The 27,998-nt window shown below is 36.4% G+C and overlaps 1 protein-coding gene across 1 annotated transcript in view; it reads left to right on the forward strand.

The window, feature by feature from the left end:
- acj6 (abnormal chemosensory protein 6) overlaps nt 1–24,145 on the forward strand; it is a 61,277-nt gene extending 37,132 nt beyond the window's left edge. Inside the window, exons 2-4 of the mRNA XM_017911395.1 lie at nt 5,019–5,075; nt 17,661–17,867; nt 23,381–24,145. Coding sequence (XP_017766884.1) covers nt 5,019–5,075; nt 17,661–17,867; nt 23,381–24,145 — 1,029 coding nt within the window. The remainder of the gene's footprint in view (nt 1–5,018; nt 5,076–17,660; nt 17,868–23,380) is intronic.
- Nucleotides 24,146–27,998: the final 3,853 nt, after the last annotated feature.

Below are 27,998 nucleotides of genomic sequence, written 5' to 3' on the forward strand. Positions count from 1 at the left end.
TTTTTTTTTTTTTTTCGTTTCTTTTCGTCGGTGTAAGTTTCCCTGCCATGCGCCGGAGAGCGAGGTTAGATTCTGCGTTCCGTCGTCACGTGCGGAAACGTGGCAAGTGTGGCGTGAATTTTGTTTATCTTTGTAAAATTATCGTTGATTGTCTCGTGACTGTTTGAGACGGGAGAAAGAGGTTTGAAATAGTGTAAAGGCGTGCCTGCAATGGCAGATTTAATATTCGAGAGGTCTTCGAGGGATACAAATTTTTGGAGCTCAGTTGGAATAAATTAATTAGAGATTTGGAGTTCTCGTATGTTTATTGCTTCTTATTGTGATATTGCAGTAAAGTGGGGAGGTTTTAGATATAATTGTCCATTGATAACATCGAATTTACTGTTAAAGAGGCCTTCGATATATCGTGAAGCACAGTTAGGCTGACAAAAGATGATCATTCCTTATTAACTCTCCTTAAACCGAATCTAAACTAATAAATCTATTCTTACATATTTTAAATCTAGAAGAATATTCCTAAAATTCCTAATATTCATGCCAAGAATACGACGTGCAAGCAAGAAATCTCCTCGATATCATTCTCTGACTGAATTTAAAATAGAAATCGTCCTATAAAACACTTTAACCAAAGTCTATACTCAAACCCCGAAGAAGTATTCGCAAGATTTTAATCAATGCGCAACAATGGCAAATTTGCTAGTATACTCGCGTTTGTCCACACATATGTACTCGCGTGTATATGTGTGTGTGTCATCGATGTTGTCCGAGCTTCGTATTTGCACTCGATGCACTGTGTACAGCTTCCAGCAAAGCACACACACTATGCACCTCGACTCACCGACGTACAATACACGCGTGTACGCGTTGATTGATGACACACCTGCGAAGCATAGAGGTATCTGCACGAGAATTCACGCGATACGCGTTTGTGCAACGGGGTTTCGTTGAAAATTTGTGGAGGGCAGCGGACTTTTCGCCTAGCGATCATAAACGTACGTATATGGCCGTCATTGTTACCTCACACGCGTACACAGTGGATCGAATAATCGACGCAGAACAATATTCGGCTTCGCTGAAGCATATATTAAACAATGTTTCGGATATAAGCCGTGGAATAATGAACAGGTATGACTATCCCATACAGCAAATAACGTTCTTTGACCTAAGCAGAACGGTTAATCCGTTAAATAGCCAATGTTTATCTTGCATCCCGAAGGTGCGAAAATTGCGGTTGCGAGCGAGATTAGGATTACTATTGAATTGTTTTGTTGAATGAAACGTGTACTATCAGTTTGGATTTCAGCCTGCTTTGTTTCTTCTGCTAATGGATGGATACTGTTTGAGTTTCAGAATAATATTAGACCTCAGGTTATTTTTGGAAGAACATAATCGCGCAGAATTCCATGATTGTTCGTAGAGAAGGAAATTGTCTTTCTATTACGTAAATTACTAATTGTACGTATCGTATATTTTCTGAAGAACAGAATATTAAAGGTTTACGCTGTACAATAACTACTGGAGCATTGATAATGTAAAATTGATACCTGTAGTAGTTTAAAATATGGAGAATAATTGACTCGCAACATGAATCTGAGAAATCGGACAAATTTTGTCATATATGATATCTATCAAGTAAATTTATGTTTCACATGATTAATTTATTTCCGTATTTACTCCGTATTCGAAGCCATTAACTCAAGAATAGTCAGGCAAGAAGGTTGGTTTGAATTGGAATTTTAGTTTCTATTTATCATACTGGAAAATATTAAATACAACTTGTAATGATATTTCAATATTATTTACTACATTAAAATGGTCATATAACAGCAAACAGTTTGCTCGAATAGCTTATGACTAAATATACCTTGCATGAACATGGCAGCCAAGCAAGTCTATATCAATGCCGATTGTATAGGTTTTCTTATCAATATGACGGATTTTAAAAATAAAAAAATGCCAAATTTAAAACATGAATCTGAGAAATAGGCTGCTCTTCCAAGAAGCTTCACGATTCTGGGAATAAATCACCTCTTCTTTATAAATATTCCTACCCAATTTGTACTATAAGATCCACTTTCTAATTACTTAGCCGACAATTAACAATTCATACTCATCCGCTATTTACATCGATAAAGCAACACGAAATCGAAAAAAATTAATTCAACTGAAAGCTCGATACACATGACCAAAGAACAATCACGTACATACGAATTTACGTGTTTACGAAGATTATGACATCTCATTACACGAGACATACAGGTCTATGTACATTTGATCGGCAACAAGCTTGGCAATAAGATCGAAATATTCATGGAACACCGACGCGATATAGCATTAGAGCTGAAAGTAGCCGAAACGAGCGGAAAAATCCGCCAGGTTAATGAAAATTGTCGGTGCGGATGTCTGAAGTATTCGTATCAGACTCAAATCATTGTCGTCAGTATCGATCGAGCTCAGAATTGGCCGACACTTTAATAAGAACGATATTGAATTACTTCATTCTGCAAGGATTATTAAATGATTCATTTAATTTGCGACGGTGGCGTCGCGACGCTGGAATGGCCCGATTCTGTCAATCTTAGTACCGCGTTTTAAATATACATATTACGCGATTGCCAAGAATAAAATATGCAGACCAGATGAATATTAAGCTCCGCTGACAGATAAACCGCGTCGATATGCACGAATTTCTGTCAGCTCGGAGAAATATTTCCCCGTGTGGATTATTCCCACGGTCGGTTCACGAAAATTTGTTGCGACGCGCCTAAACGCGAGAACATGTACGACCTTTTTTCCATCCTTTTCCATTTTTTCCAATTTTTCTTTTTTTTTTATAATTTTTTCCATGCGCGTAAACTGCAATGTCGTTGCATTATAAACGCGTTTGGTTTTGGATTTACGTTGTACGTGGATAATATTTATTTATTTATTTAAATGTATATATTTTTTTTGAGGAAGAGGGAGAGGAAAATTCGGGTAATATTGTTCATATTACTTTTTACACGAAGTTTTAGGAAGAGTTTTAGAAGTTGTTTGCGCTTTTGATGAGGAATCGTGTGTAACGAGAATACTGTGAATTCAAATAACAAATTTCTGTGACAAATTCAATTTTTGCGCTATAATAATCGTCTATTTCGAGGTTTTTGAATTTATTCGCTGTTAAGAATTTGTATTATTTCAATATCGCAGGGGATAAATTATTAAAAAAGGTAGTTTATTATTATATTATAAAATTAGCTACGTAATATAGTCAAAATAGGTATGTAATGGAAATTGTTATTAGTCATGTAAGTTCCTTTAAGCGAAAATCGAAAGATAATACAAATTCTGATTCGTATAGAAGTTATAAACTTAAAAGAAAAATAAAAAATAAAAGAAACCAATTATAGAAAGGAATGTGTAATTCAAAACTATTTATATTTCCTCGAAACTGTCGATTGCATCTATTTTCTTCTGCACATTTGAATTCGAAACTATCACTGATATTTTTATAAAATGAAATTCCTTAATATACACATCCCTTCGATAATCCACTGACATATAGCTTCCTTAGCACTGAATACGACATTCAAAGATTTCTGTGAATATAAAAGTTCACTGAAAACGTAATTAATATTTAAATAGCCTAGTCTAGACAGACTATTGGGACCAAAATGTCACGTTGTAAAATTCCCTAGTTTTCCATTCTCGACTGGGTTTCTAAGCAGCCGACACCTATTTCGAGGAGTTCAATGACATTTAAAACGTGCAGAAGTAGACACGAACACATTTAGACTCCATATGTCATCCTACATTTTACTTTAGTAACCAAGTTATTGCTTAATTTGAATCGGAAATAACTATATTGAACGAGGTCGAATCACACTATAATTTTTCGTATTAAAAATCATAAAATCTTTAGACTAGATCATGATTTCTCAACTTTATTTTCTCAACCTTTCACAAGCTTTCTTTTCGGCCCTCGGCATAACATATTTCTTCTATTTTCTCCATATTCTCTAAAGGCTTGAATTTACAAAAGAAATTCATAGATACTGTGCTTCCACGAAAGAGAAGGCACAGCGTGTCTACATCCATGCTTCTGTTGAAGTTCGCTGTCACTCCTATAATCACAGGTTTCAGTTTCTTAATAACTAACATTTCTCACTCGGTCTAGTTAGACACGCCCTTGATCTTCGCTACTGTGATCATAAGTGTGTCAGTGGATCTGAACATAAATGGGAATGTAGACACGATGTACCTTCTTCTCGTGGAAACACAGTACTTGTATCGCATTCTTTATGATGGTGGTTTCCAAATTTTTCCAGTTTTCCTCGTGATCCCAAAAATTCCGTATCAGGTCATCCAGAATGAAAATTCTAAATTGGATATCTAGACGAATTGGTTTCAGTAGATCTTTTACGGTTAGAAAATATATCTTCAACGCGATGGTACATTTTGTTGGCAAAATGTTAATATCAAAATAGTCTGCGATGGGAAATAATTTTCAGACTCGAGGTATTAATTATGTAGAACGAATCAATAAATTAAATCTACAGTTTCTACTCGTAGAACGTTCCTGAACAACATACTAGAAAGGTGGTTACCCTTTTACTCGGCGCTTGCATGAATTTCTTAACAAGCCATCTGTAAATGTGGTTATCATGGTTATGAACCTCGCTTTAATTCCTACAGGTTTCTTTTTAAGAATGGGGGACAAATTTTTTGGAAATATATTATTCGTGGCAGATGTGAATGAAAAATTTGAAAATACGTATTTATACATATTTGTAATAATTGTAAAATAATATAAGTCTATTTGTATAATAAATAATTCGATATAGTGGTAATACCACGTAAGGGATATCTTTATTAATGAAAATTTTTGTTATCGAAGATCGGCGATTAAGAAATGAACTCTTCTGAGAAATTCTCAATTGATGCGCTGAACTAAATTATTAAAATGACATAAAAATAAAAGTATACGAAAGTGTGGGGGAAAGTGAAACGTTGAATAACCGAAAATTTTTGTTTTGCAGAGTCGTATATTGGAAGATGCCTCCATTATGTGCAATTCCTGGTCACCGAGGCATAACGTGAGTACAGTATAACAGAACCATATATATTTTTATTAGATCGTGACCAATTCATCGAATTACAATGAAAACGTAATAATATTAAGCAATATTTCTCCACCAGCTTTGAATTGATCATGAAATTAATATAGTACATTTTGTACTATACTGTCAAAAGCAAAGGATATTTATAACAGAAAAATTGTCTTTTTCTTGACATTTCAATACCATAATTTTATAAATCAAAATAAAGGAGATTCAATTGAAATAAAATTAAACATTCTATAATAGTATAACCAACGAGGAGAATAAACGAAATTCATTCGACGTTAATTAAAATATCGGCAGTACGAAGTGTGACGGTATTCAAGAAGCATGTTAGAAGTCAAAGAGGGATATTCACTTGTAAGAATTAAATAGGAGGAAAAGATAAACGAAAGCAGCGCAAATTGGACGAAGGAGAGAATAACTCCGAACTCTGTTGCTTTATACGAAATGCTTCATAATATTTATGCCTCGCGGAGCCACGTAGTTACGGTGGCTTGGCTGACATAAACTCGCTAACTCGTGGTTACGATTATGGCCAGTAGTAAATTGATTATTTAGATATACGATGAGGTGGTGCAAGATAGTTTGAGTGCCGTAAAAAGAGCCACGCGTCGCTTACGCTTGCTGCAAATGCAACAAATGCTCGCGACAAAATGCGTGTAACTAGCATTTGCGGTTTGAAAATTCGTTTGAACGGCTTCTGCGAAGTCGGTGAAACATCGTTTTACAAGTGTTACGGTTACAGTCGTTGCTTTTACATTTTTTTCTTTCACGATACTTGCGTAAACGTGACAGATTTTGCAATGTAATTTATATTTGTAACACGCATTTAGACAAATGCTTGGGAACGAATTAATTATTCGCGAATTTTTACATACCCTTTATCGTCAGATATATATTATGATTAAAGATGGAATGAAAAAATAATATCTTTTAATTATAAATATATCTTAAACTGTTTTAATTTACAGCTATATATCTTAGAAGGTAAAAAATGTATAAAAATTTGCAAATTATTATGTTACTCTTTGCACTTAGGTAGTAAGTATATGCGTACTATGTATTTCTGTATTTGCTTGTAGATATAATTTGATGAAATTCTTTTAGTATATGAATATTTATAGGTTTTTATAATAAATTCAACAACTTAGACTTGCGAGCGTTTGTTGAAATAAATTATATTTTAGATAGAAATCTTTAAATCAGTCAACAAAAATATGTATGGACTTAACAATCTTGCATTTAGTGATATATTGAATAAGTTAGAAGAACCTGAAAAGAAAATTCAATTTTGCATAAATAAAACTGTGCAACTACCCCAAAAATTACCCATAAGAAAGAATCTCGGTCACGCATCCTAAACCCAAAGATTCCACACAATCCCAGCTGAAGATCACAACGACATCCATCCCGTAAACCCCCGTACGATCCACAAGCCACCCCAAAAGTACCTCTAAAAAGAGCCAGCACTGCGTGAAATAAAACAAAAACAGGTCCACAATTTCATAGCTATTTTTCATGAACCCTTGGCCAAGCCTGCAACGACCGCAGCGCATCCAGCCACCTATTTATACTAAAACATGCATATTAATAGCCACGCGTATCCGCGTGCACGGGCACCCCGATGCATGAACAAGTTGGTCGCAACGGTCAGCTACTTTGCACCGCAATCTCGCGTGTCGTAATATTTCATGTCGCGATCTCGAAGCATTTATCGAATGGTAATTTACAATACAACGGGCCGCGTTTCGCCCGGGCAACCCTCTATCAATAATACACCGTTAATTGCGTTATCCAATGAACGGCATGAATTATTAGCGAGCGGGTACCGAATAAAGCTGCGGTGACTGGTTGCGCGACTGATCACGCCAGACACTCGTCGGTGCTTCCTGCAGGTAAATATCGTGCACATTATAAATTTGGATCGTTCCTAAATCGATAAGGACGGAGACTGGCGCTGGTTGAGCCACGTCTGTGTCGCAAGTGAAACCGAATTTGATCGGGAGTCGGCGAAGTCGGGATTGTTATTCCCGCTTCCACCCTCTCAGTTACTCTAGTCAGACGGTACTCCGCCATGCAAGCGTTAATTCGTCGAGTCTGCTCGTTTTCTTGTCAGACGTCAGATTTTCTGGAAGAATTTATTTATTCATGCGTCAGACTGCTTTACAATGTAGGTTATCGGACGAAAATAACATAATTGTCCCATTTTGCGATATCCATTGGCCGACGGTCCGAGAGCGCTTATCTGCTTTTAGAACCGAGTAACAGTCTTCTTAATCGTCTTCCCCTGGCTATTGGCTATTCCGCTATGAAGTACGACACAGTAAACGAGCGTAAGCGACGAGGTGAAACGTGCTTTTTTGGAGACTTGCTTCTTCTGACGCGTCCCTGCAGAAGAGTTTGCTGATTTGCAATTTGAGGCTGATGTCGTGGATGGAATTGTTCGAAGATTCTTCTTCAATTTGCATATATTAAGGGCCTTATTCTTAATTTTATGAAACAGAAAATAGAAATTTATTTCAACTGTGAAAAGTGGAGTTAGTCACTTTGAATGGCTCATAATGGAAAATGAATTTTAGTTAGATTTGTACCAGATTAGGCTGGTATTAAATATTGTACGTTTAAATTTTGAGAATTCGAAGAGAGCTGAGGTAACATCTTTTGCGATAAAGGAATTATTTTTAGTTTAATATGTAATATATGAAAATACGTATAGGTTATTTGAAATTATCTGTAATATTTATAGAAACTTTGAACGCTGTCGTAATTAAAGAAAAAAATTAATTTCACTGGAATTAAGGAAAGGAAAAGTCATTTTTAAAAGTCTGGCTTATATTAAGGGTTCAATAGTTATTACGATAATTTAAAATACCGTATAACGAACTTTTTGCAATTATTGATGTTGCATTGGCTACGAGCTATTAAATAATTGATTAGTTCTCTATTTTTCTGTAAATTCTCATGAACCATTAGAATTTTCAATTTGTAACGCGAAACTGACGTAAAATTAACCAGTGTTGGATACAGAATTAATTAAACGAGTGTTACACGTGTAAACATAGATTTAAGTGTGCGAAATTAGGAGTAAAATGCAATTTTGAAGGATGAAACTTACGATAAGTCTCCAAGCCTGCTAGGATGCTCTCCTTACAACTTGTAACCGACTTTTGCTTGCGTCCAAACTTTCCAAGAACACGTGACAAGTTTAGAATTGCAAGTGTTGCTTGAATTTTCTTTATATTAAAAGTACAAGGGTCAAAAAGTAGTTGCATTACGACAGCCATCCATGTGGAATGATACTTTTCTTCGTATAAGGAATCACTTCTCAAACTGCTATTTAAATTATTAGCGAATGATAATAAAAATCGATAACAAAGAAATTTTAAACGATTATTTATTTTATTTACGTACTGCTTATATTCCTATGCGCATTAATCGTACAGGTTTATTTAAGCTTCGGTTTTTAAAATAATTCTCATCGTGACTTGCAGGAAATTACAATGAATAATTTGATACTTAGTATATTCAGTATTATACGATATAAACTTAAATTTCATACAATCTTCGTCGATTAGAAAATATCTTTATCGATGATATTAATTTCATATTAATTTTTCTTCCCCCTCCCGTGTTTCAATTAAACGTTTGAAGATTAATTCAAAAAATTGTGGGAATTAAACATCTAAAAAATACATCCAACATCTACTTCCTATTTTTGCACCATAATATTCGGTATATCAATGTTATAAAGTACAAGTGGCCATTTCTTTTTTCAATCATTTTAGAAAAATCTAAAAATTACTTTCATCGTTAATATTTTGATGATTGATACTGTGCAGTTGTTAAAAAAAAAGTCCATTTCCCTTGTATTACGTATTCTCCAGTACTGAATTCTTTATCGCCTTTATTTTAAAGCTCGTGTCTGTATTCGATTGCTGAAGCGCAATGGAAAACAGAACTACACACATTATATAGTCATGAATGCGTATGTTATGTTCAACTGCATTGAGTTGTATTCCATTCACCTTAGCATTCTGGTCCGCCTATTTTATTTATGTGCTTTATTTCATTTTGACAATGGCTGTTTACTCTTTTTCAATACGAAACAGTCTACATAATAGATCGAAGTGGATTGTATCATGGAATGATGGATAGAGCGGTGAAAAAACTTTAATGAATATTTGGCCAGAATGTTAGCTGTGTAGCTGTCGATTGCAAAGAATTACGAAGTTTATATTTTTCAGTCAGCCAACAATCAAAACGCATCTCGATTGGTTTTTCCATAACTGAAAACCGTGGATACGTTCCAAATTTTACCTTGTGAATAATATGATATTTATGAGAATTGAAAGTCAGACTTATTAGAATTAATGAAGGTGCTAAAAAATGTAGTACAAATCGATTGATTAAATTTTCTTTGACGAAGCTCGAACATATCTGTCGGAATAAAATTAACCTAAGGATATTTCGAGCTTTTAATTCATTTGATTTAAGCTGGAAGTATCGTTTTCAATTTAGGTGTAAATTTAGGTTTTACTTTTTAATAAATTTAACCCTTTGCACTCGACGATTTTTTAGCTAAAAAAGGATAAAGGTTCAAAGATTTTCTACTATAGAGCTGACGATATTTTTTTGAGCAGTAAATAAAAAGTCTATAATAATTAACGCGTAGAATTATTTGATTTCGATACCTCTCACACCGTTATATTATCTTAAATTTGACATATTAATTAATATCCATGTTCGAAATTTTATCAGATGGCGACTGAAGGGCTCCTCTCGAGTACAAAGGGTTAAAACGAAAATAATTTTCTCCAAATAAAATCTTTAATTAAGAAAACAGTTCATAAATAATTTATTCACGAATTTGTAATAATTTGATATCTTAATACCGACTACTATGCATACATTCATTGTGCAATTGAAAAATTAGGCAGCCATTTCTGAATTAGCTACAGCAGCAAATATCGATAATTAAATTGCTATTATGAATCTTATAACCTAGTTCCATAACGAATCTTATAAAAGGATTTGTACGCATTTATTTATTATTCAGAAAGAAGGTTTCTATTAGAAATATCAAACTTCGAAATGTTCTAATATTTAAGAAAGTTTCAAGTTTTGGGAATTCGAAGTATTTCGCTTTTTTAATTAATGTACAATTATTCTTAAAATCCAGGTAAGAATAAATATAAAATCATCATAAAAGAACAAAATATCTCAGCAACGTAATTCCTTCGAAGTTTTCCAATACATTCAATACTGCAGCTGATAAAAGAGGTAAATTAGATCTTATGAGAGTTCAAATGTTAATATTTCTAAATAAGAATCTGGATTGGATATCTTTCTATACCCTCTATATTTTTTAGACAAGATTTATACAAAATTATTGCAATTATATCAAAATGTCATCGAGCCTTCTCAAAATGAAATATTCTTTTTATAAAACAGAATATCATTTTCAAGTTTTGAGAATGCTGCGAAACTTCAGGCAATTAGAAATTCAAACATTGCGAGTTAGGTTCTCGCAATTTAATCTATTCTCCCTTCGTCGAATGGATTCAAAGTCAAATGTCGACGACAACTATATTCCAACTTGAGTTTGATTTGAAATGATTTCGACTATGCAACAGTTACGACATGTCGACTTCAAATTATACTTCCTCCCATCACCGAAAAGGAAAACAGTCTTTAGATACAAACGATTAACCCCTTGCACTCGAGAGGTGAGCTTCAGTCATCATTTCATAAAATTTGGAAGATCGATATTAATTAATGTATCAAATTTAATGCAATGTAACAGTATGCGAGGTATCGAAATCAAATAGTTTTACAATTCTATTATATAATTCTGTATTTACTGCTCAAAAGGTAGTGTCAGTTTTTTAGTAGATAATCTTTGAATTTCTACTCTTCTCTAGCCAAAAGTCTTCGAGTGCAAAGGGTTAAAACTTAGATCAGAATCCACCCGTAATTACGCACCATGCAAGATCTATTACTTCCTCTGACTCGTAAAACGAGAAAAGAAATTCCCGTTTCCCCGTAACATCTCAAACGCGGCCACCTATCTCGAGCCACCCTAACTTACACTATAATCGTTTATAATGAGAGAATTATTACCCGGAGGCGAGTTAAACGGAGAAGCAGACTGATATAATACGTCGTATCGCGTACTACGTTACGAGCTTAATCATTCCGGCGTTCTCGCGAATAAGCTCGAGCAGATAAATTACACAGGCGGCCAGTGGGGCGCGATAATTCAATTGTAATTGGCTAATCTTTAACGTGCCGGAGCTGGAAGACGTATTTAACGGGTGGGTTGGCCGCAGGCAGCTCGGAAAAATGACTCTATTAACCACGGGGACCTGCTGAATCGGCCTCGAAGGGGGATCACGTAGAAACTTTGCTAAACAACTGCACGAGCTGCTAACTACGAGGCTAACAAGAGCAATCTGTATCCGTTTCTCGGCACCGTCGTCGCTTTTCTCATCCCTGCTCCTGGCCTGTCTGATCGTGTCTTGGAAGAACTACTCCGCGCTCTTATATGGGGTGTACGTGAATCGAGAAAGACAGATGGACTGATTCTTTCACCTACATTTGTTTATTTGGAGGTATTTGTTCTCAAAATCGAGACATTTGATGGTTCGTTAAATAATTTTTCGAAATTTCTGTTGATTTAATTGACCGATTTGTGCTTTGATTTAATGCGAGTAAATTGTTAATGTGATATTGGGGCATGTTGAGGTAAACTATTAATTGAAAGATATAGGGGAGATTATTATATTTTGTTATTATTTAGGATGTAGGATTGGGAAGACTCGATGAACCGTTTCTCCTAGTTACAGTAGTCTATTTGACAGACTTTGTTAATAATGTGGAAATGATATGGTAGTGCCTTGTATAATTTTTCAAAATTAACGTGGGTTTGATTAAGTCGGAGTTGTACCCTTCCATGTACAATATGGTTTGAGTTGGATGTCGTTGAACATCAATAAATTGCTAATACGATGTGGAAATATCTTAAAGTGGATCATTGATCGAAAAATAGGAGGTTGCCAGATTATGTTGCTATGTAATATGAATATTTGATGCAGAGTACGCGTTTCAGTAGCGGAAAAATATAATTTTGCTTATGGAATGTTGTCTGTACATAGATTTACCACTAGATACCTCTGAATATATTATGACTCGAAACTGCAGACTTTGCAGTGATTTATACGTATTGAGTGAGTAGTGATAAATAAAAAATGAATAAATTATTGAAAAATATTTCGTATGATCACAATTATATTAATATACGAGATTTTATGAAGCAAGAAAATTATTCTTTAAAGATAATGGATGCTAAGGGGTATTTCAAATAATTGTAATTGTATGAATTGATAGATATATTTGAACATAGTAGCAGTTTGGCAAATTCGCGTTGATCACGATTGGTAGAATTCTGGATGATTAACGTTCAAACAGACCACCCTATACACTCACCTACAACTACGTATAGAAGACCTGCGGGGTTAAACTCGCCCCAAACTAGAACTCTTCCTCCGCACTTGAAGAGAAAACGCAATTTAGGATTTATTGTCCTGTTAAAACTTCGTTTAGGTAAAGCATTCATCTCCGTGAACAGTACCATGTGTCACGCAACGAATGGGTTAAGTACTTCATTCTTTCGGGAATAATTTATCACGAGATAAAAGATCAGACACTTATTAAGATCTTTTACGATATTCTCCAAGTATCTGTTGTACTGCGAATATCTGTCATTAATATCACAACTAAACAAACTAACTGATTTCGGATCTCTTGTTTTTCGTAATTATCGAAAACATGCAGTTTTTATCAGAAGTATAGTTGCATTTCACCGAAACAATCAATTATTTTTATTACGCCAATTTAGCCATTAGCATCCGTAATATATTATATTAATACGCTACTGGTATTATTACGACACTGTTAAATTACACGTTGACAATTTAAAAAATAAACACAAGAAACTTCAATTCGTTTGAAATAAAAAATTTATATTTCCTTTCTTCCCTTTCCATATCTTTAACGAATCACATGTTGCATTTCAAAGCAAGAAATACGACGAAGGACAAAATCAATGGGACAAAATCAGAATTTCAACAAAAGTGCCTATTATACAAACAATTTTAGCCATTATCAGCTACCCGTAAAGAAAAATGTATTATTCCCAGGATTAAAATCAGGTAAATGGCGATTTCACGATACGAAAGAAGAAAAACACAGGGAAGAAGTTCGAAATTAGAAAAAGTGGCGGTAGTTCAGCAACCTACAGACAGATAGTAGGTACACGTACTCGGCAAAGACACAAGGAGTTCATAAATAATCGAAGCGTTGAAGCACGATGGTGGTTTTCGCATGAAACATTGATCAACCGATGCGGACATCACAGTTTATAATGAAATAAGTAGATAGAGAATAGTTCTTAACCTCGCTACGCGGAACATAACTATTGACATTTCAATAACTGTTACGATAATTCGTGCTGTTGAATTTTTAATTAATATAACGGACTGTTTTGGTAACAAAGTTTGTCCACGGCTGTTTGCTTACTTTTGACAATTGGTGTAAAATATTAGTCAATAATCAGCTTTTCCGGGAGTTACGTGCAATGTATTAAAAAAAGTAACTTATTATAGTATTAAAAGTACCTTATTAAAGTATTAGAAATAAAGAAAATTATCGATATATCATCGCACGACAAATATCGTGCTTCTTAATTTTTAATTAATGCAACGATCAATTTTGCTAAAATTATTTGTTCGTACCAGGCTGCTTATTTTTAGATATTAATGCAAAATATTGTTCGACGAAACGTTCTTTTAAAAATTATATGCAACGTTTAATAAACCTTGAATATGTAAACCAGGGTCTTTCGCGTCCTGTCAATTTCGAGTTATTTGGTTTTTTATTTGATAAACTATAATACTAGTGAAGCTTTAAACATGATATATTTAAACAAAATATTTGTCCAATTTGTTTTTGCAATTTTAATTTAGGGTGTTCGAATATGTATACTATAAAAAATTTGTTCAAATTCTACCTAAACTATTATACGACAACATGAGTATAAGACACGCATGATTCTTATTTATACGATTAGGCTGTCGGAAAAAAATTTGCACAGTAAAGAATAATATTAAATATTAGCAAAAGTGAAGTGGAAGTACTTCGGAAAATTTTGATGAATTTCATTGAAAATTCTGAGAAATGAAATCTCGAAGGAACGATTTAAAGGACTCATGGTGTGATGTTTGACGTTACATAAATTGCAGCATATTTTGAAAAGGTTCAATGTCTGATTTACAATATTTTCCATTACCGAATGAGAAACGATTCGATGGCAATTGATTGCAACGGTTTCATACAAACTTGATGAAAGCCCACGCCGCGGAGGATTCCTACTAAATTGTTTTGACAATGAATCCTCCTTTATTGATATTTAATAAAGCAACGGTCACATTGTCCAAGTGATGCAGAGAATGAAAATCGATAATGCTATTTGGAGGTACTTTATTTTCGAGCTTTGTCGGAAGAAAACCTAGACGAGTAAGGCACGAATAATAGCTAACTCTGTACTCAAACACAATCACGAATATTCCTCATGATATGTAAACATTTTATTTCGAATTTGACACTTAAATTTAAATTTCGAATTTGAAATTTCCACGTCGATTCTTTAAAATCAGCGACGCGACGTAGATACAAATTAATTTCTGTAACTAACTTATTTCCCACACACTTTTATTTAGAATTGTAGGTCTTTCTTTGTTTTAAGTAGAAATGAATCAAATACATTTTTCTATAAAGAATTTTATATTTGAATGAAAATGTATTTCTGCTCACGCAAACTTGCAATGGAAGTATCGACTTCTAAATTACATATATATTATTTACTCCGTACACATTGCGATTGTATTTTTATTATTTATAAATAAAAATAAATTCGGCGGTTCGTTAAACGTTACGAGTTAATTTAAAATTAAAAACAATCATATTTATCCGTGTTTGTAATAGTATAAGCATATATGAAGTATCTATGCAAGCAGTTAAATAGTCTCGTCCACAAAAAGGAAAGTTATATTTTACAACGCTTTGCATAGAATAGATTTTTCCGCCTTGTATTTACGATCAACCCTTTTGAGCACGGATCTCGTTGGAAAAAAGTTTGAAATTGCAACGAGTTACGGTTGTTTCGATTTTTCTCGAATAACGTGACGATATTGCTTGTGCGGTAGCCGAACCTTGCAATGTGCCGCGACTGACAGATGCGGCTGACGCAAAATGTCCCATATAATATCGATTGCCACGGCATAGAAGCGTATCTGGACAAAACGAAACCATAAATTCGCATCGCAACTGCTATTAATACGTCGCTGGAAAAGGAAAATGCATTAACCCTCTCTCACCCTTCATTGTTTGATTATCATTATTCCCAGAGAAATTCTTGCTTTTGTGGTTCTTTTCACCTTTGACGTGGTATAAAGAAGTTTCTTAGTTATAAAGCGTACAATTACCCGGTCTATGATATTTATTCGTCGTCAGAGAAGGAATATTTTTATTATTCAAGACTGGAAAAGATTTTTCATAACGAAGGACTGATGATTTATCACGTATTTTTAGCATGGAAATGAGAGAATTTAAATATTCATCGCTTTGTTTCAATATGAAATTTATTATCTTGTAGTACGTGCTTCAATGAAGTTATAGACAATGTAAGTATAAGTGTAACCGAAATAAAAAGATTAAATTTTGATATTTAAATATAAAAATAGTTTTCACCCGAAATTCTTCTTTGCCTTAAGTAAAATTCGTATTTAAATTCTTCGCAAATACTACGATAACGAATGGAAAATTATGATGTATATTTGTAATTAATTTTTAAAATATAGACTACCATCTGCTTTTAAAATTTACAATTAAATATGTTTCAATTGTCGATAATATACATGATAATTTGGGATATCAAGTTTGGCTGACTGTAGGTTGTCAGCAAATACAATTATTTCGGTATTATTGTAATTATCAAGTTATTTCTGTCATCAACCAAGATTTTATATATATGCGGGACTGTTCCTAAATTTAGGACAAGTCTGACAGACCCTGTGGTCGTATAATTTTAGTAATATCTTGACCCTAAAATAACCTGTCCAGCAACCCCAGTAGTACTTGACAAGCAAACTCATTTGATTAGCAAATCTCATATGTCACGCGTAGTCACTTTTGAAATAACATCAATTTAACTGGTTGTTTCATAATCCAGCGTTATACACCCTCCTGTATACCCACACACGCATGAATTTCTGTTTAATCGCATTACACTTTGAAATAAGGTATTATCAATGAGCAGAAATACCGAATAACTTAAAAATACATTTAAACATAATTTACTAGAATTGATATGGAAATATTATTTTAAAACAGAGAATCGTTAAATGTTTATCGATTCAGTGTTATATATCGAATGTTTAATCTGGCGTACAATTTATTTTGAGAAATTATTTTTTGTGAAATAAGGATCACTTTAAACGTATTTAAAAGAATAAGTACAAATCGATATTGAAGAATTAGTATTAAGTAATTATTAGTGAATGAATGATAAATGAATAATTGTCTCGATATCATCTACTAACGTTATAAAAATAAGCAATTATCCGGTGAATTTAAAAAATCTGGCTGAAGCTAAATCCAAGTTTCCAGTGTCAAAACTATTTTTAGAATATCGACCGCACGGCCATGTTGAGTACATGGAGTGACCTCTGACTGGATACTTTTGTACAAATGAAACGCACACTTTTTTTCGCCAGAAAGTGACATTGATTTACAACTTTCAACTACCAGTTTATAAACCTAATTTTTTCAATCTCAGATATTATTTAAAATTACAACGCTCAATACTGATATATGTATTTCAAGTACTCCTTATTCACTTTGCTGCACCCCCTCTGACGCTTGAATTTAGACAACTCAATTCTTTTCAAACTGATGCAAAATATTGAAACACTTATTTTAAGCACTCCTAACATTTGTTATCTTTGTTGCATCCCTTTTGAAGCTCAAATTCGCGGAATTCGTGCTACTTCCATTGTACATCAACACGATTCCTATCCACTTTGCCATTTCGAATTTTTTTCAAATTGTAATACGAAGTACTTGATACATATATATTCCAAGCATCCCTAATATGCTATTCTTTCTTTTACACCCTTTATGAAATTCACATTCAGCCATAATAATACTTTTTAGCGTGTCAATCTCGTTATTTATTCTCAGTTACAAAATGAAATACTTACATACGTATTCCGACGCACCCTAATATGGTATCCTCCTTCTTGCACCCCTTTTGAAACTCAGATTCGCCCAAGTCGCGGAACTTGCATGTCAACACGAGGACCTCGTGGTTATAAGATGCTCTGGATGCGATTTAAATTCGTTTAAGGAGACGAAACGCTTCCACGAATATTCTTTTACGTCAGCCTAACACATGATCCCTGATTCTTCAATCAGTGTCACGTGTCGCTTTTAACGTTTCAGGGTGACTTATTCGGGGGCCTGAACAGCGGTCTACAAGACGGCTTACTTTCGAGGGCGGAGGCTTTGGCGGCGGATTTGGGAAAACACAACGCGGGTACCCCAATGCCTTTGAAGCACGATCCTGTTTCCGTCTATCATCATGGAGCCCACATGCCAACCCCCCATCCGAATAACCGGCCACATCATCAGGTACATTCACACCTCTTTGTGAGTCTGCATTTTTCGCATTCTATACTCCTACGAACTGCTTTAATTCTAGTTTATTAAATTTATTTACAAGTAGCAAGATTTCTTTCCTTCGTTTCTCATTATCTAAATTAAGATTTTGCTGTTTCGATTAGCTTATTGTTAATTTAATCGAATTTCGTTTTACCGATTATCTTGATTTTTCAGTTGGACTTGTGTGTTATTAATTTACTAATTATTAGGATGTAATCAATTTTCTGTTTCGTATAAATATAGGGTTGCCTCTTTGAAAGTTTATATAAAGTTTACACACGTAGTTAATATTAAGAATTCCATTTTGTCTTCCGTAAAAATATATTTATTTCTGATTCAATGATGCCAATTTGCAAATGCAGTAGAATATGTAGTTACAGTAAAGTTGGAACGAATTACGAGACACGTTAATTGTATGTGGCCTCTGAGGCAGGATAATTTTGTTAAGACTTAACGTTGACCAATGACTACCAATGACAAAGTTTATCGATGAAACAATTATCGTAACGATGTGTACAGAAACAATGACGTCGATATGGAAAATTCATCGTTCGAGCACGATTATAAAATTCAACGAGTTTCAACGACGGCTTAAATCCACCGACAATAATTAATTACGTGTAACAATCAATTATGGTCTATAATTAAACTGTCGATTAAAAAATTCAACCCTGACGATACTTTATTAACATCATTCACAATTCGTCCAACTGTTTTCATTTTTACCATTTAATCATTAATACCTTTCATATTTCCATTGCTCTAGTAATTGGGCATATTTAAACGTATAATTTCAATGTTTGTGAGTAGTATATACGGATAAACGATTAAAATCGTTAAAAAGATTTAGAATCAAATTTTTGATAAACAAATGGATATAACAACGATAGAACAGGAAGATTAGAACAAGGTAGAAATTTAATTTTATTATAATATTATTATTATAAAGAAATTCAATTTTATCAGTTACGTTAATGACGAAAAAGAGAGTTTAATATATAATTAAAAGACGAAATCTTTCCTATTTTTAACAATAAATAGAATAAAAAGTCAATGTCAATTGCATTCATGTAACAGAAAGTGTAATTCGAGATAAGACAGATGAAAAGAAATAAATCCATCTGAACGCACGCTAATTGTTAAAATTTAATTGCTCGAGGAAGGGGGAAAGCAAATAGGAAAGCTATGATCGGATAGGAAAGCTCGTGTTAATTCGATTGCAATTTGCTGCTCGTCGTTTCGGTGTTTTTATGCTAATACAAGCAATCTGAGGCTGATGAGTGGATGATAGCATGACAGTGGGGTGCAGCAAGCAATGTTCAGCGACCCGGAATGATCTTCTGGAACATAGGGGCGTTGCTCGTATATTATATCGCCATCGAGACGATTCGTAACACACTGGGCGTAACGCAATCAATTCTGACAGAATTTCCTTTTCATGTTGCCAGTCCCATATTGCCTGCGTTACTGAAATTGCACTACATAAGAAACGTATTTAATCAATCACGAGCAACTGTTTCGCGCTGTTTTTTAATTAGCAAGAAAAATAGACGTAACTTAAATTCGAGGAATAAAAATGATGCAGGAATCAGATTATGTGATATAACGTAAAAATAATTTTTGCAGTTTACGAAACAGATTATTTATCGAATGAAGAATATGTTATAACGTAAAGGCAATAATTGAAAAATATCGCAGTCTTATAATTTATAATAATGTTTTAAAGGCATTATGAAATGACAAAGTCCATGTATAGTTATGCTCGCTTAAAAATTGATTAAATATACAGTTAAAACATGCTTTTTACGGGCTTTCATTTATTCATCGTTCTACAAATGCATTTTATAGCTGAAAAATATATTCGATCGCAACATTGTTATATTGGTAATCTACCCAATACCTCCGTTAAATATTTCAATAAAAACGTCACTGATCAATGCTGAAAATGGAAGATTTTTATAACATTCTCCATGTTCTATCACCGAGCCGACTTTTTTATTAACATGCTAAAGCACTATACATGCGTTAAAAGTATCTCGTATATACTTAAGCAATTACCTATTAAAACCTGGGATTACGATCTTCGATTCCATATCACACATTATGCATGCGATTATCAACACCAATATTCAATTGTGCCGATACGTCGATTTTCTGAATTCAACGAACCATTAAAATTTAACCAACAAATACGTACTATAAATACCACTCCCCAATTCTCATAATAATTCTATAAACCAAAGAAAACAACCTTTGTTAACCGAATTGACATTAACATTCAATTGAAAGAGTAATTCGATTTTTCAAAACTAAGTTCAATAAATTATTGATATTCAAGGGAAAAAATGTATCAAAAATTCTATTCCGTCATTCGGGGAAACCAACATTCGTTTTCCAAACCGATGTCAATTTTCCAAAAACTGGACTCCACGAGTCACTTAAATTTTGACCAAAAAATAACGTTTTTTTCTCTCATAATTGCATAAATCCAAAAATGTCAACTTCCATTGCCCAAAGAGATCAACAATCGATCGTGCAAGGCATCGAATACGAGACACGGTAATCGCACGGATCCCGCAGAAAATCGGCTGACTATTAGTCGCCGTAGTATTCGTTGACCATGAAGTAGGTGTATAGATCGGAGTTCTGGCTTCCCGCAGTGCGGTGGCATGAACACCCTTCTCCCACTTACAGCTCTCCTTCTCTCTTCCTCTCTCTCTCTTCCCATTCTCCCAGCCGCGGATCTCCCATACAGATGGTCAAACAGCAAGTGTCCCATAAAGTCTGTTTTTATACGCGAGGTTGACGAATTCAATAACCCCGGTGCTCCTGCTACCTAAGGCTCTGCCTAACGCGCAACGTATTACGTTCACGAATGCATGTAACGAGTTTTGTGTCATTGGCACAAGCTTTGGGGAGCGAACGGCGCCAAAGGGGGAGAAGGAATGGCCAGGAATCGTGACGAGCGATAGGCCATGCCACTGAGCAAGGGTGAAGCAGGGTATACCCGTGTCTTCCTCTTCCAACGTGTATGGAGAAATCGAAAGAGACAGATAGATAGAGACAGAGACGGGAGAAGCAGCTAGAGAGATAGAGGGAGAGACGAGAAAAACAATGAGAGAGAGAGAGAGAATCGACTAACCCTACCGTCGTGTCAGCGTAATGATGAAATATTGCGGGGTCTCTGGGGCCCTACCGTGTACGCCCCTGGGCTAGTCCCTCGCTCACTCCATATTTGCCACCATCCTCCTCCAACCCCGTTCCTCCTTGCTCTTTCGCGCCGCCACCCGCAACCCCCTGCATTTCTGATGTAACTATGCTATTCCGGAGCACCCCTGGACCGAAACCGTGCCATCCAGTTAGCTCGCTACGCTGCATATTCTCGTGAGGATAAATGTTGCGTACACACGAACGCGTGTTCCTACGCATACGCGTCACGCCCTGTGTACGACGTTACGCAAACGGCCCGTAGGCGCATGTTCGCACGACCACCAATCGTAAGCACACCCGCGGCATTTTTCGCCGATTTATATACGCCACCTGCCGTTTTACGATCCCTTTTCCGCGCGTTTTCTACGTTTCGCTGGATCTAGGATCGCGAATGCGGTTCGAGTTATGGGTAAGGGTTAATGCATCGCTGCGTCAAGGGGGTGGTTTGGGATTTTCGTCGTGAAGCTCGTGTCGAAGGTTTTCGGAGGATATCTTCGTGGTCGTTGGATTTCTTTTGTTCAATGTAGATACAGTGTTCGGTGACATTGCGCTTGAGGGGGCTCTGGAAAATGTTTCATTGCGAAGACGTAAATTTTTAGATAATATACGTTCGGAAATTGTAAGTCTGTTTATTAGTAGGATATTGGAGGGATATTGTAATATATATAATATAGCGTAGACAGTATAGTATGTGTAATATAGTAAATATAATGATTTACACGATACATCCTTTGCTCGTAAATCTCCTAGGGGAATTTTAATATCACTTTTACACTAAAATAAAAATATAACGCGTCCCTTCCATTTAATAATTGTAATGAAATTAAAAACGCAATATACTTTTCAATTTCCTAACTACGCGATAATGCTAATAAATCTATTACTAGAACCTTGTTATCATTTCTGCACCGAAAGAAAATTATAGTGCACCCCCTGTCTGTCTAATAATTATACCATAATCGAATAAAGAAATTTTCAAATCCACTCTATTTTTTAGTTTCCTAAATATACGATACGATCCCTTCTAAAAATTCCAAATCTTCGCGAAGGAGAAGCGTGCGAAATTTATTCTCTCTGTGTGGCTACGTTGTATCGCAAAGAAATAGCTGGATCTTGAAAACTTTGGCCTGGATAGAAACCAAAATTTATCAACATTCGCATAGGTTCGTTTAACGTGAAAATTACACGGTGGACATTGCGATACCTCGAAGAAAACAAAGTACACAAGCAGCACCTGACGTTGCGCCACTTTCTACGAGGAAAAATATGAAGGGAGCTCATAAATAATTTGTAAGGGGTCGCGCACACTGTGCTCGCGACGACGACCACGGCACGTGCTGCATAATTGTGCGTGCTAGTTTGTACACGTTCTCTCTTCATCTCCACGTCCTCGTCCCTTCCCCTCCACAATGGCCCCCGATGGTTTCATTCATTTTTCCCTTTTAACAATGTTAATTGGTACGATCGGGTAACCGTATGTTATCGTGTTACCGTGCAATTCCCGCTCAAAGATCTCGATTTTTAAACAGCTATGACTGCTTTCCCCGCTCTTCAAAGTGTAATATTTATGAGCAGACCGCGATTAATTTTGCGTGCCCGTGAATTCAGTTGCATAGTTGCAATTATCGATTTTACGCGATTATGGCAAACCACGTAGGTTTCCTCATTCTTTAACGCATGCTTGAAAGACGTTTTTTGTCGTTTCAGAAAGATGTTCTATTTTGATTAAAAAATGTATAATTACAACGTTTAAAAACAGATTGTATATTCATTTCAATTTCTATCGCAAGGTAATTGTTTCTAACATTGTCTGTAATTAAATGACAATCATATTTTACGCGGCACCAAAATCATTCTGTTCCTATAATTTGACAAATTTACTACATGAAGGACAATACTTTACTATAGATTGAAGAGAGACAACCAATACGCGTTTCAATTATTTCAATTAGAAATTAACCACATCGTTACTTTAATTTTTTATTTGCTTGGTAAAATATATTACAATATACCTATGAATACGATATACTATAAAATATAAAATAATATAAATTACGAATTATATGGTATTGAAACTAGTAAAACACGTTCTAGTCCAAACATTGAAATTTTCGTCATTTATTATTTAAGATACAGTTTCAGTGAAACACGTCAATAACTCGCGATATTTCAGTGGTTAATATACCACGTAGAATAAAATATGGAATTAAAATCGCAAAACTATGCGAAATACTAATGAACCTCATCCCAGACTCTGTACGAATTAAAGATCTGTAAACTATGCCTTCCAGATGAGCCACCCAGGCATGGAGAGTCTGGACATGCTGGATCCGGCCAACTCGATGACCACGTTAACTCCGATGTCAGAGAACACCGGTGGTGGACCGGGCCACCATGCCGGCATCCATGGGCCCTCCGTTTATGGCGGCATGAACGGAATGATGGGTCATCACCATCATCACGGAAACCTCGGGGGCGGAGGCGGTAGCGTGCCACATCCGGCTCATCATCATCCAGCAATGGCGGCGGCTGCAGCTGCTGCCGCGGCCGCTGGTCTCCATCCGGATGCTGACACGGATCCTCGAGAGTTGGAAGCCTTCGCAGAGAGGTTTAAACAGAGACGCATCAAACTCGGCGTAACGCAAGCCGACGTTGGGAAAGCTCTGGCAAACCTGAAGTTACCTGGCGTAGGTGCTCTGTCTCAGTCGACGATATGTCGATTCGAGTCGTTGACGTTATCGCATAACAACATGATCGCGTTGAAGCCGATTCTGCAAGCGTGGCTGGAGGAAGCTGAGGCTCAAGCGAAGAACAAAAGACGAGACCCAGACGCACCGTCGGTGTTACCGGCTGGAGAGAAGAAGAGAAAGAGAACGAGCATAGCCGCGCCAGAGAAACGATCCCTGGAAGCGTACTTCGCCGTCCAACCACGGCCATCCGGCGAGAAGATCGCCGCCATCGCGGAAAAGCTGGACCTGAAAAAGAACGTCGTCAGAGTCTGGTTCTGCAATCAACGACAGAAGCAGAAGCGCATGAAATTCGCGGCTCAACATTGACCCGAGGGTGGCTTGTGACAGCAAAACTGACCATATCAGTTGCCCAGTCTCGAGCCTAAACCAGAACCCTTGACCGAATTTCAGGGATGGCCGTAAAGAGTAGCGAACGACATGAACGGACGAAGGACGCCATCGCTGCAAGAAGAGAAATACCGCCAGTGGGATTCGAAGATACTCGAACTGGTGTGTGTGTGCTAAGGTGATGCGCGAACTTCTCGGTTTCAAGTGGTTCGCAAACGTGCTAGCTCGATACTGTGGCCAACTAAGCGGAAGTCAGACTGTCACAGGCTTAATATGAGTACTCTGCGGCCATTGCGCGCGCGTGTGATGTTCTCGACGCGTCTCCAGGCGAGGTTGCTACAGGAACTGACGATTCTTGGCTCATCGATTCGCGATCCTCTTCTTCTGCTTTATTTTTCGCTTAATTTGAGTTGCGTTCAGAGGTTCGGCAGGGCGGACCGTGGTTTACCAGGTGGTGTTCGAAACAACTGGTTCGTTGCTTGCCGATCTTAATCTGCAGATGAAAATTCATTGGTCGTTGGAAATTAATGAAAATTAATTATTGGATAGTTGAGGAGGCGGATATGGTATTGGAATTTGAAAAACCAGCGTTCTAATTTGCGAAGTAAAAATTGAAACGTCTGAAAAGAGGTCACGCGTGTTTAGATTTTATTTTGGCAGGTTGGATGCAACATTCAACGAGTTAATAAAAGCAATAAGGAGAAACGTTGACGTTACGTACTGAGAGATACGGTACATATTGCATAAGAATATCGTATAAAATGACATAAAAGTACCCTTACGGAAACCCTAGATCAAATCATCTGTAAAGTGAGATAGAATTTGCGAGGCATATCAGCTACGATCGCGATAAAAGAGTTTACGAGCGTATCCCGCCCTTAGACCAGCCCGTGCAGACTGGAAATCGTCGTTGATACCGATTTCACGATCACGAGTTCCAGAATTCTCGAATTTATCATATCTCTGGGTCCACGTATCCCGATTGTTCGTAACGCTATAAGCTATATCAATGTTTCTCCAATTTACTGGTCAAAATTCTCGTATCTCCTATCGAAGTTCTCCATTGGCGAAAATAATACACCGCAAATGCGCAGATCGGTAAATCAATGATTAAAATTCGTAAACTGCTTGCAGAAATTTTAACGATTATGACATATAATTTGAATACGTATTTTTAAAAATATCGAACTGATAAAATTTATTTCTCACGTTTACACGTAACCGTTTCTAATTAACTGTACTGATAGAGCGAGAGATACCTGAATTTTATATTTTGTCGTAATGGAACGAAAGAAGAGGAAGAGGATTTTTCGCGAACCAAGTATAGCCAATTACAACGAAATAGCTAAATAATCGTCGATGCGTCTTGGAAAGTACAATTCGAAACATAAAATATAAAAGTACGTATTGTTATAAAATCGACGCGCGAGTACGTCGCGCCGAAGAAATAAGTGATATTACTCCTAATGAAGACACTCAGTGCAGTGTAAAAAGTGAAAAAGCTAGAGAAAGAGAGAGTAAGTGGTATGCATGTGATAAGAGCAAGGGTGAATCATCGATATACTCGATCCTGGAACGAATTTCTCGATCCTACGAATCGCTGTCTGCCTAATATTACGTTCGTACTACTTGAAAGTTCCTGAGGCGTTCGCGTGTGAACGAAAAAGAAAGCATAATTAATTATGCGGAAGAATTCATTCAAATATTCATCTTGCAATAAGAGAAGACATTATTTAAATACTAGATATATTTCTAAAAAAATTTCGAAAAATTTACAAAGCTTAATTATTCCACCTACTGTTTTCAAATGTCACGATTATCATTATACGCTATAAACGTGACGAGATATCTTATATTTCAAATATTCATTACGACAAATGTGATCTATTTTCACCAAATTTACTAAAAAATACAGATTATTTAGAGTACAAAGGCGGTTAAGGAATTCGCGTATTTCATCAGGCTTGTATAAAACAGCACAGTACACAGATTCTCCTTCGAAACGGTGATTCGTTCCAGTGCAGTGTATCGATTAGCAAAATGCACGAGACGAGGATGAAAGAGCGAAAGGAGGCGAGAAACGAAGACGAGGAGAGAAAGGGAAAAAATGGGATTAAGAGGATGTATTACGTAGTGATATTGGACAATCAGTGAAAAGACTGTATCATATCATATTGAAGCAATACTGTAGCATTAGTCGACGAATTAACGAACTTTATTTGTATTCTTCGCGATCAGCCGCGCAACCTCTGCACCCTGAGGCATTTTCCCGTTTCCCTTTACCAAAACGAAAGAAAACGACGAGCAGACAAACGCGAAAACTCTCTTCACCTATACCCTACACCTACACACGAATCGTCGAAAAACACCATACCGTTTAGACAAATATTTTCCACGGCAAATTACGATCCGGTCGCTACATTGGGAGCACGGCTGACCGCTCATCGAACACTGAGAAATTGATATCTCTCGACTCTTGATAGCTGCTCGCTGCATTTCACGACCGCGGGTGCGATTATATTTTTGTTTCCTGGCCGATTTCGCAGCCGTACGTTGCGGCAACGGAACTCGCTGAAAAGAAGGGAAGAGAAAAATAAAACGTAGAAATAGAGAGGGAAACGCGGAGGACGAAATCCTCGTACAAGCGTGCATGCCAGAGCCGATCACGGGGCGGATCGATCGGAAATCGGATTAAGAGACACCGAGGAACGATCGAGGAGGGTACGAAAATCGTAGCCGGCGTGATTAGGCTCGTATATCCGCGTGCATCGAGCAATACCGCGAGGATATTCGGCGACAAGAGCGACACGTCATTGTAATAGTTAAAAGTGTAAGCGAGAGGATGAGTAGTAATTTTTAAATTGTACATACGTAAGAGGATAGGTATTTTCTAGAGGAATAATAGTCTATTGCCATTCTACTAGGTAATGGAGAGAAAAAAAAAAAAGATTCTAGTGCAATATAGAGTTTAACGACACTTATTATTATTACTGTCATTATGATCATGATCGTCATTATTATTGTTATTATTATGATTGTTATTATTATATTCATTACTGCTCCTTATTTGAGTCCTCTATCACTGTCTCTTCTAACTCTGTCTGGCTAGATTCGGCCAAACATCGACGCGCATCTCGGACACACCGTTCAAACGTCATCGTTCCCCGTTTCAACCCCGTCGAAAATTGTTTTCACGCGTATTCGTACGACCCCTGAAACCCTGTTTCCTTCGGTGACGGTTCACCTGTCGTCGAAAGAGACGTTGCACATTCGCGCAAACAGCTTTGAAATGAGAGAGAGAGAAAAAGAGAGAACAGGGACCGGTTTAACCGCTCGGGGAACGTTCCAATTCCGACGAGCACTCGCTTCGGATCAGGCGGACACGAGCATGGGTCCGTCGTAGCCAGTTTCGTCCGTGTCTATCGATCTGTCTGCTTCCTTCGGAAAATTACAGTGTTTCCTGGGGCACAATTACCGCGATGCCTCGCAGTGTATCGACGTCGTTCGGAGCTGATAACCACGTGGAAAGAGTTGCAGCAAAAAGTCCAGCCTTTGCGATATAAGCGATGACGTTTCGTTGATCTTTCTGACGTTTCGAGCGAATAATCTAATAGAGAAACACGCGATGACGATGAATTTGTTAGTGTTCCGGGATTCGAGTGGAACACTACGGAATGGATACGTGCTCGTGCAGTATGTTCAGCTCAGTTCGTCGGATAGGTTGGATGGTGTACTCGTTTATCCTAATTATTCCATTCGTCTGAATAAAAAATTGATTTCAAAATTACGACGGAAAGTTAAGATAAGTAGGGCCGTATACAGCATCCCAGCG

Source organism: Eufriesea mexicana, unplaced genomic scaffold (assembly GCF_001483705.2).
Source record: "Eufriesea mexicana isolate 0111107269 unplaced genomic scaffold, ASM148370v2 scaffold202, whole genome shotgun sequence".
NCBI lineage: Eukaryota > Metazoa > Arthropoda > Insecta > Hymenoptera > Apidae > Eufriesea > Eufriesea mexicana.